The sequence below is a fragment of the Pygoscelis adeliae genome, unplaced genomic scaffold, assembly GCF_000699105.1.
Source record: "Pygoscelis adeliae isolate BGI_AS28 unplaced genomic scaffold, ASM69910v1 Scaffold72, whole genome shotgun sequence".
Taxonomy (NCBI): domain Eukaryota; kingdom Metazoa; phylum Chordata; class Aves; order Sphenisciformes; family Spheniscidae; genus Pygoscelis; species Pygoscelis adeliae.
The window spans coordinates 4324761-4335356 of record NW_008824286.1 but is presented as its reverse complement, the minus strand read 5'-3'; the positions used below and the strand labels follow the sequence as shown (position 1 = coordinate 4335356).

The following is a 10596-nucleotide window of genomic DNA, read 5'->3' as shown; positions in this document are numbered from 1 at the left end:
ACAAGCCGGGGGGGTGCTTTGGCCCGCCGAGATGGGCTACAGCCGGTTGTCCCCGTTGACCCGGGTCCTCCGCAGTACCCTGCAGGGGGGCACAGAGAGTGGGGACACAGCTGAGGCTGACCAAGGGATGATCAAAGGCAATGCTCCAGTGGCAAAAGCCGCCCCCACGGGAGGAAAGCAGGGGCTCAGCACGTCCCCCACGCCAGGGCAAAGTGCCACCGGCTGCGGGCTGGCAGCTCCTTGTCCCACCCTACTCCCACGGACCCCAAAGCAGTGACTCCCCCAAGGACTGGCACAACTTTCATGCTGAAATTTAGGGTTTCCACGCAGCAAACAAGGCTGCAGCTCTGCTCTGGGTTAGTGGGAGGCTGTGTTTATCAGCCTGCACCAAGGAGACTAAATGCTGGGTGGGGGGGGAGATAGGGGACGGGGGGGTGGCGTGTCTCATGCTGGGAAGACCTCAATGAGCACTGGCATACCTTCGCTCCCGGCTCTCAAAGTGGTCAGCTAGCTGCTCCTGCGAGACACGGAAGTCCTCAAAGGGCTGCTGGTACCGTGACTCGAAGGACCCCTCTCTGCCTCTACTCGCTAGCAGCTGACTGGAAGCATCCCCTGCTCGTTCCCGTAGGGCTGAAGCACTGAAGAGGTTTATTTCACCATTTTCCTGCTTGGGTTGGAAAAAAAAAAATATAGTAAAGGGCTTGGGATTTCAAAACATATGTCTCATAGTAAAGGCAGTCCTGCTGCAGGGCCCCACTGCCCTGCGAGCTGCCACACAGGGTGTGCAGGGCTCACGGGGTCTTGGGGTTTGCAACATGCAGCTGCTCTGTCTTTAACAAACATCGCTGGCTCCCTCCAACATCATTTTAAATGAAGAAATAAAAGAAACATCTGTCTCTGAAAGAGCTCTGCCCTCCGCTTATGCCAATGTGGATGGCCCCGGGCCAGCCGGGCTCCGTGATACTGAGCTATAACTTCCCCGCAGCGCAGACAGGGACTGGGACGGAACAAATCTGCCTCCTTCAGCTTTTGCTGAAGGGATTTCCAGGCCAGTCAAATGCAGCCCAGACAGGACCCTGCCTGAAATGCCCTGGCTCGCTGCAGGAGGCGAGCCCGGCACTTCCCATCCTGCCAGCCCTCCGTGCATCACTACAGGGCAGTGCGGAAAACTTGGCCGTCCTGCATGCACTCAGGTCAGGCAATGCAGAGCTTTGCTGCACTGACCTGCCGGCGGTGCAGAGCTGTGCTGCTGCAGGGGTGAGTGGAGCAGGACGCTCTCGTGTCCTTACCTTGCTAGGGAAAATGTCTATCTTGACAAGCAGGGAAGCCAGTTCCAGGTTCTCGCTGTAGTTGTTCTTCAGGGGTACAGCTCGGAAACCTACAGCAGAGGCAGCCCCGGCGTTACTCGCGGCACAGGCCATGACGTGTCAGTCCCCTGGCACAGAACTCAAGGGGATCTTCTCCACCCCCCCCACCTCCCCTCAAGTAGCAGTCGGCCCCAAGGGATGTTAGCAAATGGCTTCTTCCTTCCTTTACCTGGTTGGGGATGTGACCTGTCATGGGGACAGGAGGGACTGAGCCAGCCTGGGGCCTGACAGCGTCCTCCCATGAAACTCAGTGTCTCCCTGGCTAACGATGCAATTAGCAAACTGGTGAGGACCACCATGACACCCCCTCCCCGCTTCCCCGAGCGCTTTACCCGTCTTCAAGCCTTTCACCAGGAAGGTGGCCTGAGCCAGGAAGTTCTCATCGCTGAACATGTCCTCCTCATACACCACGAAGCGGAGGAAGGCAAAATCGGGGTTGCTGACCTGAAAGTGGAACTGCTTCGGGGTCCAGAGAGGGTTCAGGCCGTTGTCCGCTAGTCAGAAAACACTGCCGTCAATGGGCAGCCCCCGCCGAGCGCCGTGCCTCCCCCCTGCCCACCACGGCCAGGCTTTGCTGCAGTGCCCATGGCTCACACCACGGTCAGGAATGGTGGGGCCTCCCTCTCCCTTCTCTTCGCTAACCCACTCACCCACGATCTCAGTTTTCTGCTTGGCATTGTCGTACTCGGCGCCGGACACCTCCACCTCCACGAAAGGACAAACGATTCCCCTTCCATTTTTGGGAAGGTGGCGGGCCCCCAGGACCTGGGCAGAGAGCAGGAGAGACTCGGTAAGAGAAGGGAAAAAACTTTGTTTGCATACCAAGACTTTTTCCTTCCAAATAAATCACCCTGGCTCTGCTAACTGGAGAGAGATGAGACACTGACAGCCAGCCCAGCCCAGCCTGCCTCGGAGAAAAACAGTTCCCACCCCTGGAAGCTGCTATGGTGTTACCGATCGCTGATTTGATGTGTAAGCCGTAAAAAAAGGCAGCTGAACTGCCCCAGGTTCCTGTCTGCTGCCTGCCCAGCCAGGCCTGGGACCACAGCATCCCTCCTCCAGCCTGCCGGCGGCTGCCAAGCCGAGCCGCCTTCCCCTGCCTGGAGAGCTACACTGGACACCCCCTTCTTTGCCCAAACTTCTCGGCCCTTCTGCCTCAGCTTGAGGATGAGAAGGAGCTGCTCTCTGCTGCTGCTCTGCCTCCTGTTCGTAGCACAGTCTGTGCTCAGCGCAAACGACAACCTGCTTCCTTGCAGGAGAAAGAAATCCCAGCTCCCTCTTGCCAGTGGCCATATGTCACTCCAGCGTGCTGTCAGCACGCTGCTGTTGCAGGGGAAGGACGCGCTGCCAACGCTGGATCATGTGCTTTGAGTCATGCTGGGCTCGAGACGGCTTCTCCGTCCGTGAAAGCTGGCTTTGGTGGGGACATCGGGCAGTTTTGCCAGAGGACAAAAGGCTGAGCCCGTCTCTTAAAGGAGACGGTGACAGGCTACGGCACAGTGACTCGTGACACCTGGTGGTTGCAGCTGCATCCCAAGATGCAGGAAGAGTTTGGAAAACAGACGGTGCAGGGCAACGGTGCCAGGGATTTTTAGGACAGTGGATATGGGGTCAATGGTGCAGATGGGACGTGATGGGGTGTCCTCACTGAGAAGGGCTGTGGCTCTCTTAGGTGGGATCACTCCAAAACAGAGGTGGCCTCAGAGGAGCTGCAGTTTGTACGTGTTGTCAGAAACCTGTGAGCAGCTAAAGGCAGGATCTCCGCTGTCGCCTCCCCAAGGTCTGCCTGAGCTGAAGGGACTTGTAAAGGAGACTGCTGACCCACAGCTCGGCTCCAAGACCACTAGGGATGCCTGTACAGCCTTGTGGGACAGCCGCTGGTCCAAACATGAGAGCCATCTGGTTTGGAACAGCCAGAGCTTTTCCATCCCTCCCGGAGCTTTGTCTGGGAGCTGTCCCGTACCCCTGGAGAGCCTCTGCTGTGCAGCTCCAGGAGCTGGCAGAGGAACAGTCCAGCCCCAGTCCCACCATCCGAGAAGAAAAAGATTCAACGAGCATCCGCAGTCCATACTCTGGTACTCCCCACCAGCAGCCCCCCCCCTCCTTTTATCATCACCAGCAGAGCAACACAGAAACGGGCTGAAAAGTCCACTCCAACCTTGAGCATCTTCCCGAGAGGGGCCGTGAGCAAGGGGACACGGAAACATCAAGCCCGGAGCAATTGAGTGACAAGGAGGGGGCAAGGCACAGCTCTTGTGTTATCCCATTAGGAGCCATCACGCGCTCGGGCAGTCCCGGCCAAGCTCTGGGGACAGGGATGCCACCTCCGCGGCTCGTGGATGCCACCTGCCGGCATGGGGCCCTGGGTGGGAGGGGTCCTGGGGGGAGCACCCAAGGATGCTCCTGCTACTCCTTTCCAGGCACCCAGGGAGGTTGGCGGCACTTCCCTCAGCAGCACCCACGGGTCTCCCCCTTCAGTGAGGGCTCTTCAAGCCTGCGCTGCGGGACAGCTCTTAGGTGAGCTGTCTTCTCTCCTCCTTAGGTGAGGAGCAGCCGCAGACAGAGGCCAGGAACCCAGAAAAACCATTATATCACCCCAAGCTTGGTATAACCACCTGGATCCGACCCCGTCTTCCTCCCAAGCTGGGAGGAGGTACTGACCTCGATGGAGATGGAGAGTGGCTCAACCCCCCGCAGCGTGCTCTTGTCGAAGGGGTCAAAGATGTCATCCCGCATGTTGGTCGGCTGCAAGACGTACCCACACTGGCCGCTGGACATGAACAAGGCCTGGTTCATCTGCATGGGCTTGTCTGGAGAGCACAGGCAAGAGATGGAGGGAGGAGACCCTGTGCCCTTTCCACAAGCCAGATCACCTGGATTATTGGTGCCTCGCGGTAAGCCCTTTGCAAGGGGACCTGGCCCGTCCCTTGGCAATGCCTCGTGCACCATGGCCTCATGCAGCCTGTGCACGTGCTGGGGCCATGGGGTGACTTTCTCATGCACAGTCCGCCCAACTACCCTGTGCTCCATGGGTCACCTCCTTCTTTTCCTCCCTCTCCTTTCAGCTTTCCTTGTGCTGGCTCTAGCGTTTGCCAAACCGCCCTGCGAGATGCTTGAATTCACAAAAGGAATGAAAAAGCCAGCAGGAAAAAAGAGGCAGGTAGTTTTCTGGTGGGTTGGTGAGCTGAACGGGTTCACAGCAGGGTTTGGCAACGGCCAGGGAAAGGGGAAGGCTGGACTGCACGGCAGGAGCAGGAGTGGAAGCTGGGGAAAGGTGAGCAGAGCAGTGAGCTTGACTCAGACCCTGCAACCAGCTGGTGTCCCAAGGCTGGGGCTGCACCGTCCCTTCGGTACTTGCCCTGCCTCTCACCGGGGACCTCGGGGGAACTCCCTGCTTCGTCTCCATTTCATCTTTTCCTTGTGGCACCACAACCTCCTGGCTCAGCGCAGCTCCCCGGGTCAATCCAGCCCCCTGGAGCGCATTTCCCCTGCGGCAACCACGCGCCTGGACATGAAATCCGGGTCTTGCTCCCTGCAGAGCCCCTCCTAGACCTAGAGCCACTCCTAGACCCCCGTTTGCCAGGAGCAGGTTAGCAGGGGTGCAGGCAGGTGGCTAGCAGGAGGCACAGGGTACCCCAGGAGCCTGCCCACCTTCCCTGCCTGCTGCCCTCACCTGGGGTCTGGAAGTTTAGTGCTACCAGCTGGCTGCCGCAGATCCACATGGGCAGGGGGTCATAGTTGGAGGAGTCGAGGCGCTGGCCCTTGGGGTAGATGCGGGAGAGCTGCAGGCGGTTGTACTGCAGGAACTTCTTGCCTTTGATCTTGTTGACGTACTTTTCTGCTTTGGTCTCAGGGAAGGAGGACATGTCTCGGTAACAGGCCCTCTCTGTGCCGATTTCTGGAAGGAAACAGCACAGCATAAGCCAGGAGCACATTCCCTTTCCAGACACTTCAACCACCCCAGGCGCCTTCCTAACACCACCCTCTCCTCCCTTGGCTCAGCCACCACCAGGCTGTGCAGACCCTGCTCTGCCCTGGCAGGTGTTTGCCGGGTGCCCAACACTGATGGCTGAAAGCATCGAAACAGCTCTCGGTGATCGGGCATGATGCTCCCCAGCCCTACTCCCTCAGCAGCTGCTCTGGATGGTGACAGATCCCAGCAACAGGGGGATGGGGAGAGGAACTTCCACCCTCTGGAGAAAGACATTTCTGTCTTCCTAATGTAAACTGGTTCCAACTTGCTTTGGACACCTGCCCTCTGCTGAGATCTAGCCAAAGCAGCACCTCGGGGCACACCGCAGGGTCTGTAACACCATGGTGACTGCCTGCAGTGGCCACCAGACCGGCAGATGCTCACTCTCTTCATCGAAGGGCACGGGTCGGCAATAGACCACCAGCTCCGAAAGCTCCAGGGCAATCTTCTTCCTCCTCTCCATCATCTTCCCTTCGGAGAGCTGCCAAGAGAGGGGGAGAGAGGTGTCAGGGCCAGGTTGGAGCAGCAGCGTTGGATAACCCAGCTCACCAACTGCGGTCAACGGCAGCGCTGGACTGGTATGACCGTTCCTGCCCATGCTGTGGGAACCACTAGCAGGTCTGCTGGGGCTGCATTGGGGGGACGCCACAAAAGCACCCATGGGAAGGGCCCTTGGTGGGTCCTACCTCCCGCCTGGAGCAGGACTGGCACCAGTACCACAGTAGGGCACCTGTGGCCTTGCAGCAGAACCTTGCCACCCTCCACGGATGGAGATCCCCCACCTCTTGAGGCTGCAACACCCTCCCGATGGACCAATCTTCCCAGATGTCCAGCCTGAGCCTCTCAAGCCACAATGCATGCCCATCAACACTTGCTATATTGCCAAAGATTACTCTGGCTTTATCATCTTTATAACTGCTCTGCCAGTTGTCGCAGGCTGCCATCTCACCCCTGTCCCCAGGCTCCACCTCCTCCTCGGCTCCTGGAAAATCCAGGACTTGGCAAGGAGATGTCTCCCCTGCCAAGGGCTCTCCAGACTCACCCGTGCATCAGCCGTCTGGGCTGCCTCCCGAATCTTCTTCACCCAGTCCAGCAAGTCCTCGTGCGTATCGGCTGCTACATCAAGGGACAAGCGCGACACCGAGGCCATGCTAATGGAGAACACGAAGAGGCGGTTGTTCTTCCCCTCGGGGCGGATGGCTGTGTGGGGAGAGGGAACAGAGGGCAAGGTCACAAGCAGATGCTGAGCCAAGTCCTTCACACCACAGAGGGAGGAAGGGAGAGGACAGACACTGAAGGACTCTCATGACTGCCCCGGGACTCTTCAGCTAAGAGAAGGTCCCATTTCTGGTCATTGGAGGCAACAGATGGAGCCCCGAAAGCGATAGGTGAGGATGCAGTGTATCCTGAGGGGGCTGAGAAGCCTCATGGGGCCTTTGTAATGCCCTCTTCTTCCCATTCCTGCATCTTCCTCCCATTCCTGCATCTTCTTCACTTTTTGCTCTGAAGTGCCCAGGCGGGAACAGCCACCTGGAGCACAGCGTCCTCTGGGCTGCGGGGAGCTGAGGGACGGCAGAGAGCTGCAGACTGGACCCAGCTCGGCCAGCACCGAGGAGCCCCAGAGCCTGCAGCGGCCTGGCAGGGAGGCTGGACCACACGTATGCGAGGGAAGACAAATCCTTACAGAAAAGAAGGAGCCTACAAAATCAGTGTGAGCTCCTTGCCCATGGGGCAGCTGCCGCCTGAGAGCAGGCTCAAGGCGTGCTGGAGCAGCTCCTCGGCACTCCTCGGCTGTACTCAGGCTGCAGGGACACGCCTGAGCCCCAAACCCTGAGGCACCCTCTGTGCCGGGAGCAGCAGCGGAGTGTGTCACTGCACGGCAAGCACACACCGTAGACACGCATTCACTCGCAGCAGGCACAGGGGTGCTTAGAGACAGAGAGAGACCAAAGCCCTTCGGCCCAGAAGACCCGCAAATGGCTGTAACACCCCCCACTCCTCCATCCCTCCCTGGCACTCACCAATCTGGCAGGAGGGCACATCCAGGACACCTCCGAGCAGGTCTCCCAGGGGGCTGTTCTCATCCAGCTGCTGCTAGGAATGAAGCACAGGCAGGGTGGCGGTGGGCATGGCACTGGGCAGCGCGGCCGGGGGCGGGGGGCTGCGCACACGCACTCCTCCCCACCACCCCTCCTTGCTCCGCTCAGGCACAAGCTCACCTCCCGCTCTGGCTCCAGGCTGCTGGGACCAGTAATTTCTTCTACGTAGTTGGAAGGGAACCACAGCTGCTTCTTGCCGCCATAATCTCCTCTCCACCTGAAAGAGAGGGAAGGGGCAGTGTCAGCACCCACTGCGGGATCGCAGAGCATCCTGACTGGGCATCGTGGGCGACAGGCAGCTCCTCCATCATCTGCTTTTAGGGCTCGTGAAGCTTTGGGGCTGTGCAGCTTGTCGGCAATCCCCAAACGGACCCAACCCTAGAGGGGACAAACCTTTGTATGGATGGTGACACCAAGGTTTGACTGTGTCCCTGAGGGAAAAAGGAGGCTCAGGACCAACTCACCAGCCTCCTTCCTGTTTCTCCACATTCTGGATGATGGCGTTTTTGGTGAAGGTGAGCTCGTCCTCCCGCTGTGCCTTGTAGTCGAACAGGGCTTTGACTGCACACTGCAATGAGGAGGGGTCCCGTGAGGCCGGCCAGCAGATGGTCACACGGACAACAAGCCCACGGGATGAGAGGTCACCTTCCACTGCAGACGTGTTTGCTGGGGGGGCTGTGAGGCACGTCATGTGCAGCCAGCATCCAACCCTGCTGCCAGAGGCTGCCAGACCCTAGTGACCCTTGCAGAACAAATCAAGGCCCCCATTTATGCCAAACCAGAGGTCACAAGTCTGGTGTGGCCTCACACAGGCACTTTGCTTTGGGCCAGAGCCACTGATGGGTTTAGTTTGAGGAGTTCAGAACAAGAGGCAGCCCAGCCTGGGAACCTGCAGGCTCAGCCTAGAGCGTGTCTTCCTGCATGGTCTAGAAATGAGTGTGCAAAATAATACAGCTCTTGGAAATAAAGAGACATTTGCTAAACCCTCAGGCCCTGCAGGTTGTTTCATGCCAAGCAGTGAGAGCGTACCTTGAAGGTGGGCATGGGGTTGGCTTCCACGTAGAACCCGGGATGGCGTCCCTCGTAAAGGGCTCCGTAGTCCGGCTCCTGTGGAAGCAAAGGGCCAGAGGTTACAACAGTGGGTCTGCAGAACAGGTCCCCTACCTTGGGGGAGGTAGGGAGAACACCCCAGGGAAGGCACAACACCAGAAATGTGTTGCACACAGCAAACAGATGCCCAGCCCACACTCCCTGCGGACCTGGGTCAGAGGGGCAGCAATAAATCTCACTCAAGCCAGTAAGTGTTTCCAACAGGGCATGAAGCCCCAGGAGGTGTGGACTGTGAAGCACAGAGATGGGTCACATACCACTACTTCAAGGCACCAGCTCAAAACGGACCTGTCCATCATCCTTTGGCTTAGCTCTTCCAACAGCTGCCCACACTCACCGCTGTCCCTATCTTCTCCAGCGTCTCCTCGTTGATGGGGTACCTCAGCTTCATCTTGCGGTACAGTGGGTGCTTTTCATAGTAGCTGATCAAGTCCACCAGGCTCTCGAACTCAGAGTTGCCGAGCAGCACGGTTTGGCCCTCCTGCTGCACTCGGCAGTGTTTGATCTTCCCTTCCGCCCTGGCAGGTGGAAAGACAGAGAGAAGCCACTTGGTGCCTGGCAGGAGAGGGTCTCTGCCAAAAGAAAGGCACCCAAGCAAAAGGTGCCCCCGGGCTGGCTGCTGAGCACAACCATCTCCCATCAGAAGATGGGAGGAGGAGGAGCAGGGTCCTAAAGGCTCTCACGGGGCTGTAAGGCTTATCCAGGGTCAGCCAGGTGAGAGAAGAGCTCTGGGAGGGCTCACGTCAGGCTCACGTCCCCTCTCCTGCTCTTTCACACACTGCAGCATCCCAGCTCCACCTCCTGCGCCCACCACCCTTCTCCCAGGGACACACCGGAAGGAGATGGCGTAGGAGCTAGGCTCACTCCTCTTGCGCACCAGGAAGGCTCCGTCGCGTGGCACCCTCATCAGCATGTGCTCGGCTTGGGCCCGGGTGAGGTTGGCGTGGTACCACCTTTCAGGAAAGACATGTCACTGTGCACGGGTCTCCACACATCTGGCTCATCCCACACCTCTGCCATGCCGTACTGTTTCCCCTCCAGCCCACAAAAGACTGCCTTGAATCCTCAAAAGGACAGGGAGCTGAGATCATCATATATGTAACACTGCAACAGGGCTGTCTTCTCCTTTCTGTGGGACAGGCAGGAACAGAGCCATTTGGTGACATGTGGCACGGGTGAGGCTATCCCAACCAAGCCCAGCACCTCCCTTCTTTGCACTGAGCTTCCAAGACAACCAGCTCCATCAACAACGAAGCTGGCCAGCATGGCTGCTGTGACACAGAGAGCTCCACGGGGAGTAAGTGGGAACCAGAGAGCTCCAGCAAGGAAGGAAGGACTGCAGCAAGACCTGGGAGGGTTTCCCATGGGGTCCCAGCTGCCCAGTGGACACAACCCACCCTCCCCAAACATGCACTCACTCTTTGCTCTCATGGGCATTGGTCTGCGGCACCGGCTCTGTCAGCCTCATCTCAAACTCGTTGCACCTCAGTGGCACCTCTTGGTAGTGGGTGATGAGGTCGTAGAGGCTGTCGAACACCAGGTTGTCCGTCAGGAAGAACTTGGGGCTGCCGGCATCCTGCCGTGAGTGGATCCGGCAGTGCTGCACCTTCCCGTTGCGCCTGTGGAAGAGGGAGGGGGTAAACCGGGGTCGTCTGTGGAGATTTTGCATCTGCCTCAGGCACAGCTCGAGTTTTTTTGCCCCACAGGAGACCCATCTGTGCAAGGGTCCCAAGGGACTTGACCCTTCTGCACTGGGACAGTGAGTTGACATGATGCTGGGGCACAGAAAAAGGGGAGAAACCTGCTCGCAGACCACTGGGGAATGGGACCGCACCACTGAAGATGGCGTCAAGATGAAGACTACCCCAGGAGCGACACCAAGCAGCGGGCTGGCGCCTGTGGCCCTCACCAGAAGGAGAGGGTGTAGTCTCCAACAAAGGTCTCGCTCTCTCTGACGAGGAAGGAGCCGTCGGGGGCCCCCGTCTCGATGCAGTACTCCGTCAGCAGCCGCTCCGCGATGTGCCGCCCGGCGCGTCCCGGTCCCCGC

The 10596-nt window shown here is 58.7% G+C and overlaps 1 protein-coding gene across 1 annotated transcript in view; it reads right to left on the bottom strand.

Moving 5' to 3' along the window:
* Positions 1-10596, bottom strand: part of PLCG1 (phospholipase C, gamma 1) — a 44322-nt gene continuing 33726 nt past the window's right edge. Inside the window, exons 17-33 of the mRNA XM_009318700.1 lie at positions 10459-10578; positions 9968-10168; positions 9383-9502; positions 8887-9067; positions 8469-8546; positions 7904-8007; positions 7560-7656; positions 7362-7431; positions 6383-6540; positions 5725-5821; positions 5041-5265; positions 4029-4177; positions 2018-2132; positions 1700-1861; positions 1290-1378; positions 480-664; positions 1-79 (exon numbers count right to left, since the gene is read on the bottom strand). Coding sequence (XP_009316975.1) covers positions 37-79; positions 480-664; positions 1290-1378; positions 1700-1861; positions 2018-2132; positions 4029-4177; positions 5041-5265; positions 5725-5821; positions 6383-6540; positions 7362-7431; positions 7560-7656; positions 7904-8007; positions 8469-8546; positions 8887-9067; positions 9383-9502; positions 9968-10168; positions 10459-10578 — 2194 coding nt within the window. The 3' untranslated portion in view covers positions 1-36. The remainder of the gene's footprint in view (positions 80-479; positions 665-1289; positions 1379-1699; positions 1862-2017; positions 2133-4028; positions 4178-5040; positions 5266-5724; positions 5822-6382; positions 6541-7361; positions 7432-7559; positions 7657-7903; positions 8008-8468; positions 8547-8886; positions 9068-9382; positions 9503-9967; positions 10169-10458; positions 10579-10596) is intronic.